The sequence below is a fragment of the Lonchura striata genome, chromosome 4 (genome assembly GCF_046129695.1).
Source record: "Lonchura striata isolate bLonStr1 chromosome 4, bLonStr1.mat, whole genome shotgun sequence".
Taxonomy (NCBI): Eukaryota; Metazoa; Chordata; class Aves; order Passeriformes; family Estrildidae; genus Lonchura; species Lonchura striata.
In genome coordinates, this window is record NC_134606.1 from 51,474,172 (window position 1) to 51,501,665 (window position 27,494).

The window sequence follows — 27,494 nt, forward strand, 5'->3', positions numbered from 1 at the left end:
AATGGCAATCCAGAAAAACACATTTGGACTTCAAAGGAAGAGCCAACTCTGCAGTGCAGAACTTGGTACAGCTGTCTGGGAACCAGAAGTCTTCATCAGGAAATGCCAGAAGTCTGCCAGACCGTCACAGCAAGTAGATCAAGAGAAATTTAGTTTGCCTACAGCTTTGATTGTTTTAGACATGGAAAGAAAAGCTTACTTAATGAAGCTTTGGAGAAACTGGAACCTTCAGACAATCACTATGTGAATAATTGAAGATATATTAAAAAGTCATAAGGTGTCTCTAAGAAAGGTTTTGGCTCATCCAGCCATGGTTATTCTATGCCCGAGTGTAAAGTAACCTGCTCCAGAATGCATTTTGGCTTCAAAACAGATGTACAATGCAGTGCCATTTGATCCTCCTCCTACCTTTTCATAGGTAAAGCTACCACTGAGGGCATGAAGTGTAATTATGCTAAAACTTGAACTCAAAATGCCATTGCAGTCTTCCACATCCACTGTATACTGTGAACATGAGGCATATTTGGCATTGATTAATGCACATCGACTCATCTCGGAACACTTGCTTTTAATAATTGAGAAGGCATTTAACATATGAAGAAATATAAGGATTTAAACACCAACAGCACATTACAAAGAAGTCAGATGTGGGTACCAATTACTATTCATGAAAAGGTGTCACTTACAAGAGGTGACAATGGCTTAAGTACAGTCAAGTGGGGCCTCTGCAGTTTGCCCTCACATATCCAATAAGGAGTAAATGTTGCCTCACAGACCAATAGACCATCCTGGTTAGAGAGCAGCAGCTCATCTCTTTTTTTGTGATCAAAATGGGGGAGTGGGGAGCACCAGAAAGTTGCTTTAAGGGCCAAGAGGGGAGGGGAACTGCTCAGGACTGAGATCTCACAGCACAAAGCATCAACACACCCTGATAAACCACAACTGCTGTAAAAGGCAAGGAAGTCTACTGTATGAAAAATGCAGCATATAGTGCACTTTTTATTTGGTTTGAAACTAAAATAACAGTACAAAAAAGAAAATGAATAGTTTCTTGCATGTTATTTACTAGACACAAATCCAAATCCCAGAGAACAAAAAGTAATAGAATAATAAAGACATAATTATTGTATAATTCAAACTGTTCAAGGAATCTTATCCCAAAAATAAGTGCAAATTTTCTGATAATAATATTTGATTTTTCAGTGAAGGAAAAAAAAAAAAAAAAAACAAACCACTGGATTAAGATGCACAGCTGCACCTGTGCTGGAGGGTTAGATTCATATATTTTTATTTCTATGATGTAACCAGTAGAAGTTGGAATAACTTTTCCAAAACATCACAGATCCATTAGTAAAGAGTCTTGTAAACTCAGGGCAGTGCTAACTGAACTGGTAGTGAACTACCACAACAGAAATCCCATGGAAGCAAACAAGCTGGACTCAGTTCACCTCTAAAGATCAAGTGATTTGCATTGGCTGGTTCTGACGTAGAATCCAAACCAGAGATCAAGAGGCTACAAAAACCCATAGTGGAAAGGCTGATTTTCTATTATAATGAATTAAAAATATACAACTTATGGAGTTCCTCATTTTTCAGAACTTTCTCATCAATAAAAGTCTCTTTTTTTAATCTTGGAGAAACATAATGCAGGCTCTCTTATTTTGTCCACGACAACATGGGATATAGATAAATAAATTTAAAAATACTAATAAAAACCCTGACAAATGACTGAATAAGCAAGAAGAAAACACTTTTGAAGAATGTATTTCTTTCAATAATCTACAAGATTTTTATTTTAGGGAAAATAAAATGCAAGGTGGATGAAAATGAGGATGATTTGCACATTGGCAATAAAAGTAATTACAATTCCCTGAACGAGACAATCATGGCTAGTTGTCAAAAATCACTGACTGAACAATGCAACCCAGATTCAATTCTTCCTCCATAGAAAATTCTGGCTAACAATAGGATATCTTATGGGATCAGCAGAACTTACTTAACCTAATCTCTGCTGGCAAACTTGTGTTTGTGTTGCTTAATGTTTTCTACCCATGTCATACAAGTAATGGACAATAGCTACCATAATATCCAAAGGCCAGAGAGCCCATCAAAGAGCTTGAAATCCAGCAATACAGGAAATTATTATCAATCCTGTCCTAGTAATTGTTAAAACATCACTTGTGGATGTTATTTTTCTTCTTCTCAGTTAGAAACTTTAGAAATTAACTTCTCAGTTAGAAACACTTTAGAAATCAACATTAGTCTTTCTGAGGCTATGCTTTCTGATTAGTTTCCAGCTAGCTAATAGTCCCAATTCTATTGGAATGGGTGTATACATGAAAACTAACTTGCTTACTTTTCTTTGGTCTTACATTTATTTCATTCCATCCAGCTTTCTGGTTCTCTGTAAAATGGACTGTAAGACTGTGATTATTAGCAGTTCGCAATATTTTTCCTCCAAAGTAGTTTAATTCTCAGTTTTGTTAAATATCCACACACGAAAACTGTTCTGCATTATCAAAATGAAGCCTTAAACCACTTTTGACTAAAGAATCAAAACACACAAACGCAAAACAAAGCCCTACTGTGAGAGAGGCATCAAGATGAACAGAATCATAGACTCAATTATGTTGGAAAAGATCCATAAGATCATAAAGTTCAACTGTTCACTGCCAAGTCCACCACTAAGCCATGTTCATAAGTGCCACATTTACACATCTTTTAAATACCTTCAGGGTGGTGACTCCAAGACCTTCCTGGGCAGCCTGGTCAAACTGGTGAAAAAACTTTTCCTAAGATCCAATCTAAATCTCCCCATCACATCTTGTGGCTACGTCCATTATTTCCATAATGATAAAAGAATGGTTGAAGTACTACTGACTGCTGATGTGACCATAAACCTGCTGATGCTTTTGAGCCAACCTCCACATCACTGCAACCTCCTTCTCAGGCAGTTGGAGAGAGGGGTAAGGTCCTCTCTGAGCCTCCTTTTCTCCAGGCTGAACAATCCCAGCTCCCTCTGCAATTCTGCATAGCCCAAAGAGTGCCTCCAGCAGGCAGATACACACCTGATGACCTGGTTACAGTGCGCACACATGGGAGTGCGCTTCCCCGCTGGAATATGCTCCGCCCGCTGAACCAACGTGTCTTGCTCATTTAGCTGAGGTGTTATTGCAGCTTTTTCACTCGGGGCAGTTGTTCCAGGTGATTTAATACTGTTGGATGTCCATCCACTGACAGGAGCTGGGGAAAGAATGCCAAAAGTTTTTACAGGACCATCTTTCGGTACCAAGTAAATTAACGTGAAACACAAGCAACTAACAGCATTTGCCTAACATCATTGTCCAGTGTATATCTGCCACCTTAAAGGAGCATATTAAAAATCCCTCATTTTCCCCTCCTCCCCCAGTAAGTTACCAAGAAAGTCCTACATACTTTATGAAATGTCTGTGAAATAAAACAGAATGGTTTTGGCTAACTTGGAGAAGTAGTAGACAAATTTTAACATGTTGAAGAAGTTAGGTAAGAGAATATACAACCTGTGAAGGCATTATTTTGTTTTAGATACAAAAGCTGAAGCCAAGAACATCAGTCTATGAACAGAGGCAGGAGAAAATGACATACCTACTCAAAAATTTCACAGTGAGTGCAATAGATCATACATCATTACTAACACATTAAACAAGAACATACATTTAATACAACATGTATAGGAATTTAAACTAGAGTATAAGCAAAATTTGTTTCTACATTGAAATTAAACACTGGTCTAGTCAGTGGATTCTGACATCTGAAGCACTCCAAAGGTCATGCTCACATCCCCCTTATAAAAGTATGACACAAATAAAACCCTGACATTTTCAGAAATGTATAGCTACACACTTCCATGTGTACTCAGGGTTTTAGAGCTGGAGAACAGACAAACTTTTATGGAGTTTGAAAAATGCATTTACAAAAGGCACAGATGATATTGTTGAAAGGGTAGTGAAGAAACAAGCAGACCTCTGCTTTTCTTTTCCCTCTATTGATATATGTACCTTGGTAACATACAAGTTACAACAACATGGGTTTATGGGAGCAGATATTCCTGTCAAGAGGAGGTATCTTTCTTTTTCAAGTACATTTCAAAAAAGCTCACATTTCCATAGCCCTTTCTTTGCAACCACAGGCAAAAAAAAACTGGAGTGTTTACTTGGTGCCCTGTCTTTAGTGCAGCCTTGCTAAACCTTGTAAATCAAAGAATGAAATTAAGACCCGAATGGAAACTCAGAGGGAAACAACCAAGCAACGACCAAGACATTGGTCAGTGCAGGATGATGCTGCTGCTGCAAAGATGCAGCTCACCAACACCAGGGTCAAGGCATTGAAAGTATGAAGCTTTGCAAAAAAACTATTTTGTGGAGCTATTAATCTTTGTGCTACTCATCCTCTCTTGTTTTTAATATTTTCCAGGTAAAAAATTAAGAATTGTTTCTCTTCATCTCCATTGACGTAATGCTGATCAGCCTCCATCCTACAGAAAAGTAGCAAGAACTTTTCAGGCAAAACACTGCATTCCCTGCTGAAAGAGAAGTGCCATTCTAATTCACAGAGAAGACAGATTTAAGCAACACTGAATCCACAGAAAATCCAACATAAATGCCAATATTTTGCTATTTACAGAATATAGCCAAGCACTACACAGTTTAATCAAAACGTTACCCTGAACTTTAGCAGGGTACCCCCTCCTCTACTCACTTGTAGGCTAACACATCTGGAAGAGAAATCCTGTTTAACAACAATGCATTTGTACTCTAATTAAACTTGGTATTAACCTGCTGATACAGGCTCAATACCTGCTTTTGCTTACATTTTCTGTGTATGAAGAAGAAATATACTCGTATATCTTTTTTCTTCCTTTAAGTGTTTGTTTTATGAAAATTTCTCATATCAGGTCATTTCAAGGTGGATATATTTTTGGATCCTTTTCAGAACCTGAAGTAGCAAAAAGTACAACTCCTAAGGGTTGCTTGTTTTAGTTTTATTTATTTTTTCTTTTTTAAAACAAGACTCTATTTCATGTATAATTAATGAATTTGCAATATCTTGAAAAAATAACATCTTTATTCTTGAAGCATTCAACATTCCTGAGAAGAAAGAATTTAGGAATAGAGGTACTTGATCTTGAACAAGTCACTCTGCTACTGTAGCTCACTTTAGATTATAAATGCCTGCTAAGCTGAAACCTAGGAAGAGATAAAAATGAAAAAGGTGGCAGAACAGCTTTGAAGACATGAACAAAAGTGGTGTTGATTAATAGCACTTTCTTCCTCTGTCATCACACATGTTTTTTCAATTTTCAGATCCCATTTCATGAGACAGGAATACACACTAAACCCAAATCTGTTTGCAGACTGCTTTTGCCATAAATCAAATTGCAACACAGCTTGTCGTGTATTGCTAATTTCTGTTTGGGTTATCTACTGAATCCCAAAGCCCATTCAGACATATCAGCTGTCTCATTTGCACTGCGTAGTTAAAAAAAGTTTCTGCTTGCTTAAGGGAAAAAAAAAAGCACAAACATCACAATTGCTCTCTTTTCTTTGTTCACATTACAGCTTTCATTACTGCTGTTTTTATGAATGATGGTTTTCTGAACACTACCTAACTTCAAAGTTACTACTGGCCAGGAGAAGAATTTGTCTACAGAAACCTTCTCTACAAAGCTGCCAGTCATTTCCAAGTTATTTAAAGCACTAAAAAGTGAGAGAAGGAGATTGTCCATCATGTTATAACAAAAATTCTCTTTTAAGCAAAACATAATAGAAACACACAAATTAATACTGTGCCAAGCAAGAGCTGTGACCTGAGCAAAACCAAGCTGGGCATTTAGTGTTGAGGACACTCTCTGCCCATGCTTCCGATTTGTGTCCACAGCATTCTCACAAGGTTCTCCGTTTACTGATAATCACATTAAGACCTTGTTGGTCCTGTACAGTCAAAAATACACCAGTAAAGTACTGTAATATCTATACCTATATCAAATATCTTTTTGATATACTGCCTTCTTCTACAGTTCTCTGGATTTATTTCCCTTTTTATCATCATAGTTCATTCTCCCTTCCTCACTGCTTGATTTGCCTCAGCCTTTTATCTTACTCATTTCCTTTTGAACACCAGCAGGAGGATAGCTTTTATTGGCCACTTCTGTCTTTCCACAGGCCACAAGCATACCTTTAACACTTCAGTAATTTCATCAAAGGTTCATTACTTCCCCTGCAACCCACAGACCATTTTTTTGTTGGTGGTGACGTTTTTGTTTAGTTGGTTTGCTTTCGATTTAAACCCCCCCTAACTATTAATTCCCCACTTAAATCTGTATGAATTCTCAGTACTTCTCCCAACATGATTCCTCCTCTTGTAGCTAGAGAACTTCAAATATTAGGCCTGTTTGCTTGTTTAGATAGAACACTGATATTTCCCATATATTCCTTCTACTTCAACAGCAAGTTTAACACTCCAGTGGACAAGATGTTTTTACTGCAGACAGGAAGGGGCTACTCTAAGTTCACGTATTCTCTTCCCCTCATTCCTTTTCTCTATTCCCTTGGAAATTTTCAGATTGAAACACGACCTCTTGATTTCAAAACATCAGACCCAAAAAAATTATACAGGTGGGTTTTTTTTTCTTGCAATGAGAAGATTTTAGGGCACATGAGGAATGCCAAAGTAGGTACAAATCTTTACACACAATCTAAGTGAAAACCTCTCAGCTCTTGGCAACCAGTCTGAGCTCTCCCATAGTTTGTGTTTTATACTTTCCTTTTTATATTTTACACACATGATCAGCAGCTTTGTTCTCAGGGAGTACTGGGGAGATAGATGCCCCAGGATCCAGGATGTGTTGAGGTGCATGTGCATTTTTAATTGCAAATGGTGACTGATTAGTAATGGGAGATGACACAATCCTGATGACACAATCACGCCCCATATTTCCTGTTGCCACCTCTGTTGCTTGAAATGGAACACAGAATAACAACTTTTGTGGGTGGTCTGAAAATTTAAAACTAAAATCAATAAATTCAATTAATAAATAAAATAAATAATTTATAAGAATTATACACTCCAGGAGGAGCTATTCTGACCTGAGTACCAGAGAGATTTGGGTTCTCTGCAAGTCATGAGAAGATGCATGTGACCAAATTTTGGAGTTTTGTAGGCTTCACTTCACCTTCACTCTTTTTAATTAAACATTCTAAAATACTATTGATTTACACTGATGTATTGTCATTGTTGTTTTTTTTTTTTTTTCCTAAAACCAAAAACACTCTGTACCTGACTATAAACTTTCTACTTTATTAGGTTTAGGTTTAGCAAACCCACAGTGTTTGCTTTCACTGAACTCCTTGGTATGGCTAGTTTAATATTTAACAATCTTTTAGGCAGGGTAAAGAACTGCCTCTTTTTTTTCCTTTTTTAAAAATCCCGGTGTGACTTTGCCCTTGTTAGTCTAACAATAGGTTGTTCCATTGCTGAGCACATGGATAACTGCAAACACCGCTGAAAGGTTTGGAAGACAAAGGGAGAAAGGCGGATACACAGTGGTGCCAAAGTCACTTTGACAGAGGTTCTCTGGTGCGTAGCAACAATACAACAGCCTGAACTGTTTAACGCTCACTTAAACATAACATCAGCCTTCATGTAATATCTATAAATAACAATGCTACTTGAAGCAGTGGGAGTGCCAGAACTTCATTTTGAAGTGTTCTAAACTCAGTGATTTATACACTGCAATCAAACTACTGTATTATAAATGGAAAATATAAAGCTTCATACGTCCAATTTTCTGACTTTTCTTAATATATCTGTAGTGTAAGACATCTTCCTATTCCTTTGCTCAAAACCAAACAGATGGCTGGATGAAGCAACGTGTCTGAAAAGCTCTGCTGTCAGCTCACTGCACTGGCTGCATGCATCACCCCATCTACTCCCAGGCCCACACAAAATCCCACAAGTTCAGTGCAGAATGCTACAGGACAAGTACGAGGCGAGAAAAAAAACCCAAACAAATGCAAAATTCAACCCCTGCACTTTGTAGTTGTTTTTTTTGTTTCTTATGAAGTCTTGAAAACACAGAGCTAAACTCCTTTTGCTGATTAAAGGCAGAACAGGACAAACTAAGTCATTATCATGTCTTCAAATACCGAGTGAAAGCTGTATGCACCCGTGGAAAATCAAAACAGGTGTCACCTTGGCCCCATTTCAACAGCCCCTGCAACTCAAGGGAATAGTTCCTGTGTTAGTAACCAGCCCTTCAACTGGAAAGGCTCCGGGTAAATTAGCTGTAAAGCATCTTAATTAAAATGAGTATGGTGGTTTTGGCTTGCTCAGCCTGTCTCCTTCTGATTTGTTACATCACTTACCATCACAAATTTGGCACAACTGGCATTGCTTTTATCAAAAAAGCAACCCAAGAAGAAAGAGAAAATTAAATCCTGTACTACAGTGTTGCATTTCTCTGCAGTGGCAGTATAGAAATCCATTTGGTAGCTTTCAGCAGATAAAATTTTACCTCCCTTGCTTTTAGTTCGTCTTCTGAACTCAACAGCTTGGCCATGCCTGCAGAGAGCATGTCTGTCCAGTCTCATGTAAATTATCTACCAGTTTCATGAAGCTGATGTTTAACACTGAATTCCAATAAGAATGCATTTACCAGACGAATACTGCTTTTTCATTTGCTGCATAAATATTAGGCATAATTCTTGGATGCCCTACACTGTGCATCTGAACAGGACACATCGTTGCTCTGAGCTGCTGCTAGCTAATGGAGAGGAACTGAGACTAGTGAGTCAGTGTGTGACAAGAAGTTACTTTTTAACAAATCAAAGACAATGAACATCAAATTTTGGGAGTCAGTGAATGTTCCCACTTGATGTGTGTGAAATGAGCATAGAGCAAAAAAATCTCTGCATCTCTGTTTAAAGGACCAGAGAAAGAAACATGCATCTGTCCAACTACTGCAAACAATTAATTTAGGTGTGCAACTTGGTGCAATAGCACGTGAATTTGGCAAAACCAAAACACAAGAAAATTGTCTAAGGTAATGTTTGTAATAGAAAAGCTGAGTTTCTATTCAGCAGATCTTGTACTGAGGGCCATTCTGTCTCTAAAAAGCAGGTAGTTCATTTCTGCATCATTACTATTATCTGCCCCTTCTTAAAGATAAAACATTCAAGATTTAGAAACACACCCATTTTTTCACTAACTCTACAGGAGTTAAAATTTCATACTGCCATCAAGTTAAGGCTAACATTTATAAATTACTCTGGTTTCACAATGGGTTTTGCTTGGTTAAGTGACTTCACATTAATTAACTTGTAAGAACAAACTCTTGTGGTTTGCTGTCACATGATGATATATAATCTAGATTACATGAAAAATTAATTACAATCTATAAACCAGGATCAGAAAGGTTTTGTATTTTGGCCTGTCAGTCATAAAACACTTTTATGGAGAAGGCTTTCTGCTTTCATGAATGGCAACTACATCATGGAGCAGCAACCTTTAAAAATCTTTTTCAGTGAAAAATGGTGGAACTGTTTTGGGACCTATTTTTAACAGAGGCCATAACAATGTAAAAATTTGTCTTAATGACTAGCAGTATTAACCCAGTTTCTTCCCCATATTCAGACCTTGGCCCTCAATGGGCAAGTAGCTCCTTGAGCTCCTGTAATTAGTCCTGCCTTTAAATTCCTGTTCTACAAAAGAAACAAATTAGTATGAGTGTCCTAAAAGCAAAATTCCAGAGCTTTATGAGCATGGTGATGGTGACATAATAGCTTGGTTGCTTTTTCCATGCAGAAATATTCCCAAAGTTATCAACTTAACTTACCCTGTATAGCCTGTAAGATCAACAGAACGGATACAAAGGTGGTGCAATTACAAATGAAACACAGAAAAACAAGAGTGACAAGGACAAAAAGTGCTGCAGTTCATCCCTTTATAGTATTTAATCCATTAAGGACTTACTGGCAGTGCAAGCATTTTGTGATAACACAAGGTATCTTGGTGCCTCCCTCCCTCTCCACAGCTCCTTACCGTTTGCCCTGATGGCCAAACTCCACAGTTTGATATATAATTTTTACCCCATTTTCTCTACATAAATAAGTAGCAGAATAAGTAGCAAGGAATGAAACAGACTCCAACTGCCAATAGAGCACAATGCCAAGTCACACCTAGGAACAGGCTTCCATTTTCTTTTGCTTTTAAAATTTTAATATTATTGCAGGAATGGGATATAAAAAAGAAAATGCAGCAAGAAAGCTATGGATAACTCCAGAGGAGGTAAATTCAAGGCTAACAAGTACACAGAAACAACTTCAAGGATATAGCAGAATTTTTAAAAGACAGTTGTCTGGGGAGTACTTTTTATGTGCTTGCAGCCAGTTTCTAAGTGTGTTCCCTCTGCTGAAGAGATCATGTGCTTAACATATGTGTTTGCTCAGGATTAGGCAACTGACAGTTGTGCATATTGCAAAATATGCTGACATTCCCTAGCAGCTCTGCTGGAAGGGGATTATATATCCCAGTGATACCAGACTGAGAGAGACCCTGGGAATAAGGAAACTGGCACATCTGAGTAAAGGGTCACTTAAAACACCAGCTTTGAACACTTCTACCACAAACCTTCCACATCCCATTCTTCTAACACAGCTGCAAAGCCTAGGAGGAACAAAGGGCATCGACTGCAATGAAACTCTTCTTTCCAAGAAGCAAACCAGCCTTTCTGGCCACCAGCTGTAACAGCTCCCCACAGGCCCCTTGCTATCCCACAGGACCCCAGCAAGCAAGTGGGATGCTGCCTGCCCAGCTCCTCTACTGGAAGGCAGGGTGTGGGACTGGCAGTGCCGTGCCCAGCACACAGCCCCTATAGTCCCCAGGCATCAGCAGCTCACCCCCAGCAATAGGTTTGAAAGATGGCAGGAAAGAGAAGGCAATTTAATGTGAGAAATGTAACACTGGAAGTCCTGACTGCTTCTGACCATCACAGATCCTACTAGACTCTCCCTGAGAACAGTTTGTCTCCTGGACTGACTCCAGTTGGTGTAGCTGTGCTTACCAGGCAATTACACCTTCTGAGATTGCCCAGGCAGCTTCAATTTGCCACGGTGCTATTCACTTCCTTTGAAGTTGCCGTGGAATGTCACAGCACACTGACAAGCAGCTGTCATCTGTCACCCACGAGGTGGCTGCGTGGCAGTGGCAAGTGAAAACCATTCCTGTGCATGCACCATGTCCTTGCCCAGGACTAGAAAGTGCTTTGGGGTTCCTTGAGGGAGAGCAATGCTTTACACGTGTAGAGTCATAGTTACCAAATATAGCTCACTGCAGTGTAGCCAGGATGCTCTCTGGGTTATTTCATCTTTTGAATTTAAAATAATCTTGTAAAAATCTTCTGCCTCTGGTAGGTGAATAGAGCTTCATAATGAAGTGCAGCAAAAATGAAGTGAGAACTATTATAAATTCCAGTCTGCACACATAACACACAGTGACAGTGTGTTTTTACTTGTTTCAACAATAGAAGAAAAATTGAAGATTATTGAGCTTCTTACCTATGCCTTTAAAGAAAGCATGAAGCAGCCATCTCCCATTTCCTCTAGCAAACCACTGAGGAAGCCTGTAATATTAGGATTTTGTTCCAAAGAGGAATAAAACCTCTGTTACCAGCATAGTGGGCAACTAGCATGGCAGTGTTCATGGGTACTCCATGAATGGCCCTCACAGCCAACAAGGGTAATTCAGGCCCAAAGGTGAGATCATTGTGAGATCCACTCAGATCATGACTGACTTCTGTAGAGAGAAACCCAATCCCTGAAGCATCTCCAAGTTCACCATCTCAGCCATTCAACTAGGAACCATCTTGTGGCCAGGTCACAAAATAGCTCATATCTCATTTACAACAGACTTCTGACACCTTCAGGCATCTCTGCACAATCTCAAAAATAACAATAATCAACAAATCACCCCAAACCCCTACACTGAAGCTTAAAAAAAAAAAAAAAAAAAAAAAAAAAAAAAAAAAAGCCATAATACTTTTATTAAAAAAAAAAGGTAGTCTTTGGGTGGTCTATACAACAGAGATTCCGATTAATAATTGAAAAGATGCTGTCTACCCAAATGACAGACCTCTAAAGTCAGACAACTTAATAAAATCACTGGTAATCTTCATGCCACACCATCAATCAGCATCTTACAGCTTCCCCAGGTACAAACAAAATCCTGTGACATGCCTGTTTTGCTTTGGAAACAACTTGGTGTTATGAACAATATTCATTAGAAGGGTGAGTGATTCAGAGCTAAAAAATGGTGCTCCCAATATATTTCTGCTATTAATAGCATACTGATATACATTTACATAAGATTGTATCTTCCTTCTAATTATTTCCTAAGGTAGACTTCAGCTATGAAATCAAAGGAGATTTTTTTGTCTAAAACTTTGTCATGCTTATGGCCTATGAAGCCAAATTTTGTTTGGCCTGTGGAGCACTGGAAATTTTACTTTAAGGAAAACTTTATGCTCACAGACCACAAAGAAACAACAGAACTAAAGTCCAAGCATTCTCTTAAACACTTACAGTCTTTCTTTTTCTTCAACATCTGACTAATTTTATCAAAACATTCAATTATTGAAACAGTTCTACCTGTCTGAAAGCTGTTCCACCTACAGGGGACAAGCACAGACCGGCTTCCTCTGGCAATGGGTGACTCTGTGTGTTCTTAAGGTGCAAATGTTAACTGGAGCTCCTCTGGCACCTAGGATATTGTACCTCCTCCCACCCTGTTAATTCCCAGGCAGTTGGTATTCCCACTGCTGCTTGCCTGTACATCTTCCCTGTACTTTCCAGTTTTAGGGAACTTGAGTCTTCAATACCTCTTTCGCACACCTCTTTTGTTTCTGGCTACCCCAATATTTCTGGGGAGAGGTAATGGCTTTGCTTCTTTGGAACTTAAGCAGTGCATCTCAGAACCCTTCATCAAGACAGCACAAAGCTGACTTCCCCATGACCATTTCTTTCCACCAGCTTCTCTACCAGTATGGTCTTTCTAAGCTTTCTTTGAGCTGTTCTGGAACATAACAATCAAAAATTTCCACCTGGCTTTCCCTCTCACCTGCCTACTCAGTATCTCTGATGTGTAAAAAAAAAAAAAAAAAAAAAAAAAAAAAAAATTCACATTATGCAAGAACATAGGTATATATTTTCAGAGCACTACAGCATCGAGTGATCAAGTGTAGTTTTATTAATCTCTTAATGCTATTTAGAACATTTGACTCCTATTAATACTAGAGCACGCAGTAGGATTTAGTACTGAAACACCTACCAACATACCTAAAAATGAGCACAGTACTACAGAAACTCCAAATTGATGGTTGGTTTCACTGCAAGTTAAATAATTATTCATCACTTAGTGAGACAGAAAGTTATATCAAACGTGAAGCACAACCAGTCACTTAGAAAAATGCAGGATTATGACATGCCCACAAAAGCTTGCCTTAAGCACACATGCTACCAAAAACCTAACTTGAAAGAGTGTTGGGGCTTCTGTTGCTACTGTTCATTTTGAGGTTTTTTTCCCTTCTAATTCTAGCTAACTCAGAGAAGTAAAGCAATGCTAGAATTAAACGGGTCTGAATTTTAAGAAGTCTTTACCTTGCCCTCATTAGCACTCACTGTTTGCCAGGAAAGTACAGCAACGACAGTGCATTGCCATCTTGAGGCTTCCTGCAGAACTGCTCAGCCCAACCAAAATACACCAACTTGTTACCAACCACAGCAGTCAGTCAGAAGTGCCAAAGCCATTATAAAACACGCATCATTAACACTGTAGTTTTTTTCTTTATTTTTGTGCCAGAGTTTCTATAGTTCCATTTTGGGACTGGAAATAATTCTAAAGAGGGAAAACCCTTACAACAAAACCAAACAAATAGAGCTATTTAGCACAAATGATCCTGTCATCAAGACCACTCATCTCATAATAGCAAGAAAAATCTGAAGCTACAGCTTAATTAATAATGCAGATTTCCCAGATCCTTTGAAATTCCTACACAAATTTAATTCAGCACCAAAGACCGATTCAGCTTAAAAAATTACCCCAAGTAACTACTGCATGTAATTCTATGCCAACCTAAGTACACAGTTACACATACAAACGTATCTGTATTATCTAATAACATAGGAGTGCTCATAAAGAAAACAGAATGCTTTCCAGATATAAGACATTCTGGTGTGGGTTCAAAGGGTTACAAATCACCAAAGTTCTTTCAAAGGTAGTGGCTATGTGAATTGTCCTCGTAAGAACTTTTACAGAGATCCTGTAACTCAAACCTACACAATAATCTGGCACCCTGCTCAAATAAAACCTACAGATGTCAAATACATAAACACGCTAATGCTTCAGCTTTTTTTTTTTCAGTTAATTAGTACTTCTGAAAAGATCACTTGAAAAACACATGTATATGGATAATATCAACCTATGTTGATATTCCTACCTGAAATAGCATGGGAATCATGGGAAGGACCAAGATGAAACTGTATTGGTTGGTATAAATGTTTTTAATAGAGGTGTGAGGCAACTGATTTTGCTTGTTTGTGAGACCAATTACATCTTATGAGGCTACTTACAAAGAGCTACTGGTTTACTAAAATGGACAAATTGGTTTTTCTTCTCTTTTCCAAGCAAACTTGCCTGTTCTCAATACCCACCAACAGCCATTTGAAGCCTATCATTTTTACACCCAAGGTGAAGTTTGTTTTCCTGAGTCATCCAAAGGCCTTTAGGTGAAGAAGAAAAGCCTCTCTGGAAGTTACCTGCTTGGTTTGGAGGCTGCCAGCCCTTGGCAGAACCCAGGGGTGCTGCTGGCTTGAGGACTGCGGCAGGTGTGGTGTTGGCAGGAGCAGGTCTCACATCCATGTTGTCCTGGCAGGCAGGTACGCTCCTCACCGGAGCAGGCTGGGAAGCTTCCAGGGAATCACTGTTCAGAAATGAGAGAAAAGTAAATAAATGCCTCTTGCTAGAACAGGAGAACTTGTGAAATGGAGATGTGGAGTGACATTCCCTCACCCTACTGCAACAATGCAGCACCCACTAGTCTGTCATCACCAACAATGCTGTGGTAGTTACACACTGAAGCTGCTTTCTAAGAACTGGACATTTGAGTAAGGTCTGCCAAAAGTCAATATATTCAACTAAGCCCCTTCACAAATTTTCATTTTAAAAGAGTTGTAAGTTTCTTTAGTCCTTAAAAAAACATGCACAATATTTTATATTGCCTCTTTAGAGTACTTTGCAGCTGCTTTTATATTTTAAGGGTTGGCAGAACTCTTTTAGCTCTTTAAAAACACACATGATGAAAACTGAACTCAATCACAATCCACAAGGAGTGCAAGTAGCCACTAATTACACCGATAGCAAGAAAATTTTTAATTTCTCTCTTGCCTTTGGGAAGCTGAAAATAAATATTTTTATTTAAAACAGTCAAAGTAGAGGAGTAATTACTAATAAAGGTCATTTGCAAAACAAATTGTACATGAAAACCAGGAAATTAACAACATTGTGAAATACAGCCACATATATATGTGAAATACCATTCCAAAACATATTTTGCACAATTTAGAAACCCATCGATAACACACTAGAAGCCTTGTATTCTTTCCTCTATTAAAGAAAAACAAATTTATAGCACATGTGCACCATGTGTATTTTCACCAGGGTCATTCCCAGAATTACAGATTGTGCCAAGTTTGTAAAGTAAAAATCCACAAGCTATTTTTACTTTACAAATGTTGCACATGCACAGTATTGCCTTGCCCGTATGACATGCAACAACTTGAACACACCATGAGGCCAAAACACAGGTTCATGACCTTGATTTTCTTTTTGTTGTCTCTAGATTTACAGGGTAAATAATTAATGCATTCAGAATCTTCTTCCAGGTAAGGGATAAAAAAGTTATTCACAGTTTGGAGAATAAATCTGAATTCTCAGTTTAATGAGTAACAGCTATGGCAATTGCAGGGTTTTGGTAACAGCAGTGGCTGTGCTGAACCAGCACTGGTGGATTTGCTGTATGCAGTGGGCACGAGCCCAGAGAAGCACAAACTGAGACTTTGCATTCCATTATCTTCAAATGTTGAAAAGATATTTAAAGACATTCGTGTAGCTCAAATGGAGACATTGAAGATGCACATTAGACTCCTTTGAGACTCATGTTCCAAGTCTTTATTACAGGTAGATTTTGAGGCAGTGGAGATACAGGGCATAAAAGTGTTAATAATGCAGACTGAAAAAGGAACGAGAGGTAAGTACACTCTGATGTGAAGTAGCAGCAGTGGTTGACAATGACACAGTAGTTTATGATTGGCTTTCACAATGAAAAAAGTGCATGTCTGCAACTTCATTATTGAAGAACCATCCTTCTGTTCTGTTGAATATATTTGACATGCAACCCATCAAACGTATTCCAGGCCAGAGTCCCACTGCAACTTTCACAATTCCTTGTTAACACTGTTGGTGCTAAAAAAAGAAAGTTTCCTTCTTCTCCATCCAAGAGGCTCATTACTGCTTGTTAAGTAACTTTTCAAGTCTAGCACCTCTTTGCTGCCTTTGTTTGGAACATGTTAGTCATAAATAATACCAAACATCAGTCAGAAATAAGAAAATCCTGCTGACTAAGCAGCTATGTTTTACAGCAGAGGCTACTCGACAAGCAAAAATGGATTTCAGACAAACAGAAAAGGTTCCCTCCAGGGAGAAGATGGCAAGGAAGCAGACTCTGAGGGAGGGCCACAAGGCTCATTGCAATGCTGATTGGGAGCTCTACCATTGCCATTTTTGTGGTTGAACTCTAAGGCTTATGAATGACATGGCATGCCAGTTCCTGAAGCAACAGAATGTTGGAGACACTAAGGCTTTCATTTAGAAATTAGGTGAAATCCTAATGATCCCAAACTAAAAGACAATTATAAACCCAGGTACAAGCTACCTCTGATAGTTTTTTATCACCTCTGGAAGTTTATGTGCCAGGAACCTCAAGCAAGAAGCTTCCTAAGGGAAAAGCCTGAAGCCATCACTTAGACAGAGAGGATGCTACTGGCCTCAGGGCAAAATTTCTGATGATCTTGGACACCCATTGTATTGCATGTCTGATTCTTCAAAGCAAAAATTGAAGAAACTCAAGCCTGTTAATTTAACAGGCAGGCTGCTACTGCAGCTTGGCAAGTCTCTACTGTGCCGTACTGCCTACCTATGGCAGGCAGCATGAAATAATGCACCATTTTTCTGGAATTACAGCTTCCAATCAGTTGGCTGGAAGTGCACAGAAAGACAGATCCATCTTTGTCTCACTTTCAAAGATGCACTGCATGCTCAGCAGCATCTCCCTCGTAAGAGGTTCAACCTTTTAAACACTGAACTTAATATTCATGCTGCAAAGTTAATTCCTCAACACTTTACTTCACATTTTTCTACACTGAGAAACACTCAAACTCTAGTTATTGTTATCCAGCTTTACAAATACAGTGATAGATTTTCCAGAAGTGCACTTATCTTCTACAAGTGACTGCACAATGCCCACAATTAGTCCCACTACTATTTCACAACTCACTAGGGTATTGAACAGTGATCACCCAAGTTTCACCATCTAGAAAATACAGTATTTAAAGGGACAAAAAAATAATATGCCAAAATTTAAGAAAATAAATATATTATGGAAGAGAGCTCCCACCTGCTTTTCAGTGTCACCACTGGGAAGCTGGGGGAGGAACGATAAACCTTATGTATTTACCAAGCTCTGCGTAAGTACTTTCTCAGACTTCCAAGCTGACACTCATAGGTCAGCTTCAGGTCAAGAATATTTCCATGTCAGAACACTTGTAATATTATTAATGACACACCTACCTTCTGCCTCTAGCATTCACATTTTAACTCTGTTCCATAACCCTTGAACTCCTCCTTCTCCACCTGATGAATACTTACAGTAAAAATCAAAGTTTTCCAAGATAAAAACTAATGCAAACACAATGCTCATCCCTGCAAGCTAACATTTCCTGCAAGCTGTGAATGCTCTGCTTTGGGCAAGGGGTTTTAACGCTGCAAGAACCAAGGAACGGTGAAATATGAGTCTGTCAGACTCAGTCTTGTGTCCTGAAAACCCATGAGAAGTTAGATTAATAAACTATGGGAAGATTAATCAAAATAATTCTGGAAGCGTGTTGCAACGGAAACAGATTGCAAAAACAGCCCAAGAAAAATGTCTGGCAAAGAAGCAAGCCAAAGACACCTCTCTATTTTTTACATATGCTAGCTTATAGTTAACAGACATGCCTGAAATTCCATGGAGAACAGCTCCTACCACACAGTGCAGCTTTATTTTATCTAAGGAAGTGTGTGTATGGAAAACAAACAGATTTCTGGAGAGCCAGTCAGGAGGCTTGAGGGGGACACACAACGTTCCAGTGCAAACTTTATTCAGAGCTCACAAAAGGCTCCTTAGACTTACCCTGTCTCCTGGTCAACAAAAGCACTGTGGAAACTGGGGAAAAAGAACTAGAAAAAGCAAGTAGTAATTCCTCCTCCTGCGTGGAAGTGGGTCCAAGTCACACTTGATATAAGCACAAGCACCAGTTTTTCGGAGACTAGGCTGAATGCATTTCAGAGGAATTTTAAGAAATTTGCACTGGAAAATCCTTCTGAATGTATTTAGAGGTTTTGATGCTTCTTCCTCCCTTAAAAACCCCAAACCCACAAAAAACCAACCAACCAAACCCCAAGAAAACAAAACACAAAAAAAAAAAAAAAAAAAAAAAAAAAAAAAAAAAAAAAAAAACCACAAAACCAGAGAAGAAAAACACATAGTCTGGAGCTATAGATGCCTAAACCTTCCTCCATCCTTCCATGGCAACTCCTATATAATGCTGTCCAGAATTTCTTCACACAAACTTTAAAGAAGCTAATAATGGAGATGCTGTTATCAGCCAAAGGAGGACCTGCTAAATAACTGAAAAGGATTTGAGCTTGCTGTCATGTAACTTCTAAGAGCACTAAAGTGATAACAAGGACTAAGTCACTTGGACTTTCCCAAACAGGTTGAAGGGATTTGGCTGGACTTTCTCCTCATGCAAGCCCAAGATATTGGTTATCCATCTGTAGAAATTATCAGTTGAGCCCAGAGCTTGGTCTGGTACATCAGTATTTTACTAATAGTTCTGTGGCTATAAATGATGGTTTAAGTAGCTTGTTAAACTAACTTGCTCTGTTGTCCAGAACAACTGTGGAAGGCACAAGTCCCCCTGTGGTGTGAGGAAATCTGCTGACAGGACAGGCAATGTAGTATCTAAGGGACAGTTTGTAAATGCTTTCTCCAGATAGCCAGAAATGCTGTGACTTGGATCTCAGGTCTCAGTTGTTTGTCATATAAACCATGTGTTATATATTATCCAGTATCAAAATACACAATAGCTGAAAAAATATTTATAGGAAACCAGAAAAAGGCAGGTATGAGAATGATGACAAAACTCCATGAAAAAGGGAAATACAGATGGCTTTTTGCAAGGGTTTTCTGGTATAACAATAGAGAAACAGAAGACAAGAAGCACCGAGTGCTAACCTTGTCTCTACAACAAGCCCATGGTGTGTGTTTACATTTTGTCTTAACCTAACAGTGCTCCAATATCTTGCTAGAAAGAATAAAAGCAAAATAAAGTAACAGAAAAAAGGAGCAGAAAAAATCATCTGGGTGGAGGTATTTCTGCATCAAATTACAGGGAGGGAGTATGCAACCCCTCTGTAAGCAGTGCTCTATACACAGAAATAAAGCACCTTTCAGAGTAAGTATTCTCTCAGGGTTAACACCAGTGCTCATCTCACAAGGTGAGACTACAATTTTTTTAAAGAAATTGAATGTAGCATAGTATCAGGAAGATAAACCAAAATCCATGCCAAAAACAAAAGGACTGTCAACACCCATTCTTGCTAGTGTTTCCCAAAATTTCTCAGTGTTTCTGCCTTGAGATTTAATTTTAAGGCAGAGCTCTAATTCTTGGTCATGCAAGACATTAAATACATCATTTCCTGTGCTGCATATGTGTTGTCTGTTAGAAAACATGCAAGCCCCATAAACTCAAGGCCATCCCTGTTGCCATTAGGATGAAACACATAAGCTTAGTGCAAGACTGCATAGCTGTTACATACCCCAAAAAAAGCCCATTACAGAGGAGTCTGGTGGGGAAGAAAACGTGTGGATGCTCACCACCACTTCAGGCCAGTTACTAAGTCAGAAAAAGGTCAAGCACTCTGGCAGCTACCCAGTACAAAGCAGTTTAACACAGCCAGTTTTTTGGAGCAGAGTCAGTGAAATGAGAGGGATAAAAGGGAAATACTTCTGAAGGAACCTTACTGCAGAAGAGAATCAACACCCTACTTTTGTTATAGCTATAACCTTCCTGAGTTTGTCCCCAGAGATAATGCAAAGAAGCCTAAGGTACCTTGGTAAAATAGATTCATTACCTTTTCATTAAAGTTATAAAAGATATAAAAGAGCCAAAAAAATCCAAATCAGTTTATTTACTTGGCTTTCTTGGTTGAGCCAAACAGAACTAGTTCTATTTGAACTAATTAGTCTACTGCATTCTGCTGTATAGTTTTCTCTTTAGTTATGGGATGTAAAATTTCAGCTCTCCTTTCTTATCAACTATTTTATTGTGGAATGAAGTGAGCTGACATTTAAAACAACTTTTAAGCATTACATTTGTTTACATATCACAGTATGTCACCAGATAGATTGTAATGCAAAGACATTTTAATACCTAGTTTCACACTCAATGGGTACATTTCTCTCAAATCTATTTTTTTTCTGACATAATTGATTAGTTTTGCTTGATCTTTGCTGAAATTCAATAACAATATGTAGTTAATGACACTACATTTATCTTCTTTTATCTCCTTTTCCTATATGTTTCTCGAGCCATAAAGCTAAGGCTGTGGTCCTTTATTCAACAGGACAAGACAGCACAAAGCTTAATTTCTTTGGCTCCATCTACTAGTAACCTCTCCTTCCTTACCAGTGCAGCAGCTCAGGACTGTTGATATGGATGGTAACATGGAAACCACAAATCATTACCCTAATTTGTTGTATGCTGTCTTCAGGACAATGCCAGTTATTCCTGGAAAAATCCTTTTTACAATGCAGTTTTATGCAGAGTGTTCTCAGACTAACTATACTGCTGAATCATGTGTCCCAAATTTTAGGTCATATCCTGTTTGGAATGTCCTTAACAGCCTGGAAATCATCTGCTTCCTTTATCACCTTTTGCTACAGCCTTGTGGCAGTAACCTGAATAACCGGGATATCCTGCCTATTGCAACGACTTAAGAGAAAATTCACTTTTCCCAAGTTTAAAGGTTACCTTTAAAACACCCTAAAAATCCATGGATGTTTATTTCAAGCCATTCAACCTCAATCTTACTATATCAAATACTGATACAGTCTTTTGGGCAGGCTTATATGATCTTTGTACTCCTAGTGTACCTTCTGGCTCCCTGGCACATCTCTCTCCAGCTCTGTCAGTTGGAAGAGAAAAAACAGATTAAGCCCCTCCATAACTGAACTTCAGCTGTGGAAGAATGAAACCAGTTCTCTGTTGTTTCCTGCCTTTTCCAACACTCAGCCCCATGTACTTGTAATGGACAGCAACTGAATGGAGACACTCTGGGAATCCCAATACTAAATGCATCTCCAAAAAGAAATCTTTAACACAGTGAGCAAACAGTGGACAAACAGAAAGCCAGTTACAGATTCGGGAAGGAGAAAGTTTCCATTAATGTAATAATCTACTTTCACTTGCCAAAAACAATGCACATTAATGAGTGAAGGAAAAAAACAAGAGAATTTTTTTCACTCAACTAAAGTATCACCAAACAAACACCACAGTTAAAGAATAAAGTCCTGCTGATGGCATGGCTTGGGCTTTACCTGTAATGCACAGACAGGTATCAGAACTCCTCAAGAAGTTTTCTCTTTCAATGCATACATAAAAGTTTCCTAGTAAGATCATTCAGTGGCAAAAATGAAATTGGTATTTTAAGTTGTATTATATCACCACAATTCTGTTAATGTTCCTTTTTTATCTTTTTCAAGTGGATATGCTACAAATGATAAATTTTGATACAAATAAAGGTGATTTCTGTCTTATAAACTACTATTTCCCCTTCCTGAGGTTAGGGCTACTTTAACCTTCTCTAGAGACTGAGGTCACCTTGGAAGCCATGAAATAGAAGAAAAAGAACTAATAGTTGTTACTCAACACAAGTTTCTACATCAAGTGGATCTCAGCTCTACTTATCTCTAGAAGGGCCTTATCTCTAGAAGGGTCTAACTCTGTAAAAATATAAATAGGTACAATAAAACTCAGATTATTTCTTCCTTAGCACAATTTAATACACACTACCCTGTAAAATAACCAAGCAGACTCCTGAAGTCATAAAAGCAGCTTTCTGCTGAAGCAGGCGTTAACATCGCTGTGGTCAGGAAAGGAGAACAAACAGTCCTGTGCACTGAACAGAATCAGCGCTGGAACAAAGGGCCTAGACAGCAAATAATTTTTAAAACAGTCACTTGCTGGCCTGCATGCCAGTTATTTGATTTTATACATTCAAACTGAGCTTCAAAAAAATAAGTTAACGTGACGCTTAGTTGCTCAAGGAACTGTGGAAAATAATTCACCCACAGAGAAGTTTCAAGCCAGGATCTCTTGTTTCTTCTTCAGCTGCCTCTGTAGAGTGACACTGCCTCCCCTCAGAGGCTCAGGACATAGCACAAGCACCACCGTGCATATTAGAGGACACTTGAAGCCAGTGAGGAGACGAAACCTCTGCTTTAGTGTGGTGGACTTGCACAAACACCATCATCAGGCCCAGAGTGCACACATTAGTCCAGGTGTGCAAAGAGCTGAGATCAGCAGGGTTTGGAGCAGGTGACCTCATGTCAAAGACCAGGACAGGCACAAGCATGCAGACAACAGAAATGTGCTTTGAAGGAGTAGCCAGTTCCCTGCTAGTCCTAAGTGCCAACCACACACTACACCTGGACAATACCTCTTGCTCTTTGGCAACTCCAGAGCACTTGTGGACTTCCTGGAGGGTGCAGTGGCCGGCAGAGGAGGCTTTGCGACAGGCGTGATGAGCAGGGCATCCAGCAGTGAGCAGTAGGCACTAGGCTCGTAGAGTCTAGCAAGTGTGTAAAAAGACCCCATTATCAAATGAGGTGACCACACAAAGTTCAGGATGGCTGGGACCACTGACAACCCAAAATCCCTTATAAAAAGCCTATCTGGAGAAATTGAACACAGGAAAACTGATGCAGGAATTATGTCTAAACAAGCAGCCCACAAAGTGGAGGCTGCACAATTCAGGGGAGGCACAAGACAACCCACTAAGGTGTGAGAAGCATATTTCTCATGTGTTTTTACCATCAATAAAGTAAAATAAAAAGTAACGAGAAAACTTTTTTATATTTTTTATTTTTCTGATTTTGTGTATGCTTTCTAATGCACATAATTTATCTGCACCTTAGAACATCTATGTAATTTAGAAATACAAAGATATGGGTATTATTACCTATTAAAAAGTATTTTACTGATAGGAATGGATGATTGAAAAACTTACCAAAGTTTTATAAAGGCTCTAAGCAAGCCTTTATAAAAAGCAAAGCAGTAAAGATTTAGACGGAACTCAGCAAGCTATTGTTTTCAATAATCAAAAAGTTCCTCAAAGTTACAGATTATTCTTTGTCACTCATGTAACACAAGTGTTATTTACAGTTAACTTACTAACTGAACTGTAAAACAGGTATCATGAGGAACAAAATGGTAGAATTACTCACCAAGGTTCAGAGCAGCTAAGCTATAAATAGGGCATGGGAGCTATGGACACATTCTAATGACTTGCCCACTATTGTGACAGAACCGACTGATTTCACAACCCTGCCAAGGACCAATTATTCTTGTGTGAACTGGAACCTCCTTAAACCAACCTATAAAACTTTCCTTTTGAAGCTGATGTCTACCTGGCCCGGACAGCAATAGCAGCAGACACTGCAGCAGCAGCCATGCTCTTAATTTTTGATCTCTGCTCAAAAGAAGAAAGAGCTGGAGGAGGAGAGGGTCCAAGGATCGGCAGATTTCCCACAGGATCTTCCAGCATTACTTTTGCAGCGCAGAAGCTTTGAGACAATGCAGGAGAAAACAGAGAAAGTAGGAAAAATTTACAGAGACACAGTACAACACCAAACCACATTAACCACTGGAGAGTTGTGGAAGTTTCCAGCTCACAGAGACATCAGGCAGTGTGTGAGAGACTTGAATACTAATATAGAGAACAGCAATTTTGATTTCACCCACAAATAAAACTATTCCCTCATCAAGAGAGCATTTAGCATCTATCAGCCTTTAAATTCCTCATCATAGACTCTGCCTGGCATGCCTGGGTCATTCCCACGGAACCAGGGCCCATAACTCTCCACATGGATCCATGTAAGTCTCCATGGTGTGGACAGAATTAGCCCTGAAGATCATTTATCTTGTCCTCTTTTTCATAATAAACAGTAAAGTTAGAAAACTGGAATATTTAATGATATAACTTCCACAGGCCCACTTTTAGCAAACCTTACCAAATTCAGTGTGTAAACCCCTTTTAATTTTCTCAACTTATTTTACAGGTGGAAATGAATTTGAACAGACAAAAAAAAAGTGAAAAAACCAGACTGACTCCAAAATAACTCCTACCATTTCTAACTCCTACAATTTCTAACCTGTAGTTTGTGTTCTTATTTCAGTATTTCAAGATTATCCACCAAATTGCTGTGTGTTTTTAAAAATAACTACAAAGAGGGACAAAACACTCTAAATACCTACAGAACTAGATACCATTTCCCAGATTTAAATGAAAAAACACTGCATTTTGCTTACACCTAACAGTCTGTTGTAGATGCGTCCTAAAAGATTCAGCTTTTGTGTCTTACAGATGATTTAGACTGAAAGTTTGAGATTTTATTGAAAGAATTTGTTTTGCAAGTAGGCAGAGATCCTTCATTCCTACTCAAAAGCAGCAAGAGAAGAGGCGTCATTAACCAAACACTTATTTCGCCTCTGGCAGTACTACTAAAGCTCATTTAATTTTTTTTTCCTAGATCCATCCTTATCCATAAACAAACAAAACAGGTATGGTTTTTTCAGGTATCCTGTAGTATTTTTTACTGAGGGAAGCACTTTACCTGTTGATAAAGACTGGATGTTCCATCACTACACAAGTTAAAGCTTGTATTCTTCTCCAAAAACTTTAGACTACTGGACAATTTAAAAACACACATTTTGTAACAAGGGTGACTATATTCTCATGTCACCAACTTCTGCCAACAAAACACAGCTGAATCTCCTACCATGACTGCTTTTCCTTCTCCATCAAAAGGCTGCTTTAACTTTTAAATTATTTTTAGAACTTTTGCCTAAAAGCTGCTTCAATTTCTAATTATTATATAAATTGCCAGAGCACTATGAGGGTCAGGAAATCTTTAAGCTGCTCCAGCATAATAGCATCATCATAAAAAAAAAAATCAGGTGAAACTGTGTGGCTTTAAATCAAAAGAGGAGAGAGATAAGGTATTAGGAAGGAATTCTTCACTGTGAGGATGGTGAGGAACTGGAAAACGTTGCCCAGAGAAGCTGTAGACAACCCAACCCTGGAAATGTTCGCCACCAGGTTGGATGGGACCCTGAGCAATCTGGTCTAGTGGGAGGTGTCCCTGCCTATGGCAGGAGCACTTGAATTAAATGATCCTTAAGGTCCCTTCCAAACCAAACCACTCCGTGGCTCAATGTGTGCAAAATTACAGTTTCCAACTGCACCTTTCTAACACAGATGGCTCTGATGTACCTGGCAAGGGCAGGAGGCAGCCCGAGGGCTGTTCCCACATGCAAGGCAGGAGAAGGCAGCCCCCCAGCTGGGTCAGCAGGCAGGGGGAACTCGGTGGTCTGTGTGGCCACAGCACACGTCTTGGGGACAGGAGATGCTTCATCCTCCGGCAAAGAGCTTGCTGCTTCTGGAGCAGGCACAGTTGTCTTCCTAGTTGATGTTAATTTCATAAGTAATTATAATGAGATAATGTACAGAGAAGAAATTTCTCACTTCATCAAAAATACAGAAGAGTAATGAACAACTCTTTCTAGCTGGTATTCTTGCATCTTTTGTAAGAAAAGTGAATAACAGACAAGGGCTCTTTAACCTCCTTCTGTAGGAGCCAAATACTCATGCCCTGGGAATCCCACCATGCTGAAAACAATTTTTGGAGGCATTTTTACAGCTGAAGCTCGAGTCCTTGTCTAACCACAAAACCAAACTATTTGGGTAGTTACTTAAAAGATAATAAACTTGAACAAGAGCACAATCAGTATACAAGAAACTACCTAGTGTCAGAAGATGACACTTCAGACACTGAGGCTACTCAGCTAATGGCATTTAAAAACTGAATTATCAAAGTGAAGATGAGGTGCACACTTGCCTATGACTTCCAAAAGGTTCTCAAACAGAAGTTCTATATAATAAAAGAAAGCAGGACAAGTATCTTTCACCACAAGAGAGCAGTATTTCTCCCCCATATTTTACTTCCTCTTGCTTGTCATCACACCAAAACAACCATAAAAACTCTGGTTTTAGTTTTAGTACACTCAGTCTGAGACCTCCTCTTCTCCTAGACTATAATTTCTGCAGAGAATGTTCCTGGCTGTCCACATATAAGTGCAACAAAAATCAGGACTAACACCTATTATTAGTTATTACTAAGTCTTTGTATTTATATCAGGAATAATTCCATTAAAAGAAAATATAAAAGTAGGCCTGCATGACTGTAAAAAGCATGTCTATAAAATACAATCTAAAGACCTGCTGGCATCGCATCTGTTTTATATTAGTTATACACTTTCTCTGGAAGTGCCAGATTCTGTGGTTTACATGGTCTAATGCTGCCAGGATTACTTCTTGAGATGACTTTTTGCAACTTTCTGGAAAGGTTGTAATTGCTCTTAAATATTTCACTGTTAAACTTACAGGAGGACATTGCATATATGAAATAGAGTAATAATACCCTATAACATACAGCAGTTGGTTATACAGACATAAAACTATTTAAGACTTTCAATAAAGAGCTAAAACTACAATAAAAAAAGCATTATGAAGTCTACCTTATAAGAATCAAGAAATCAAATCCAGATTATTGATACTTTTCACAGCAAGCTTTCTCCATCTTGGTGGTTAAGTAGCAGGTGGTATAATTTACAGAGCTTCAGCCAAGAAAAGATGGAGCCCATTTGGAAAATAAGGACATATGCCAGTCCTTGACAACAAATGCAAGGCTTCAGCAGCAAGAATGAGTCTATTCACCTTTGGATGGCCCAATTTTGCTTTACTAA

At 38.7% G+C, this 27,494-nt stretch overlaps 1 protein-coding gene across 4 annotated transcripts in view; it reads right to left on the minus strand.

Annotated features, from left to right (window-relative positions):
• The window catches only part of PDLIM5 (PDZ and LIM domain 5), a 126,851-nt gene that overhangs the window by 12,762 nt on the left and 86,595 nt on the right, over positions 1 to 27,494 (minus strand). For all 4 annotated transcript variants that reach the window (XM_077782965.1, XM_021550322.2, XM_077782963.1 and 1 more), the window contains 2 exons: positions 14,847 to 15,010; positions 3,069 to 3,243 (listed from right to left, as the gene is read on the minus strand). In XM_077782965.1, coding sequence (XP_077639091.1) covers positions 3,069 to 3,243; positions 14,847 to 15,010 — 339 coding nt within the window. The remainder of the gene's footprint in view (positions 1 to 3,068; positions 3,244 to 14,846; positions 15,011 to 27,494) is intronic.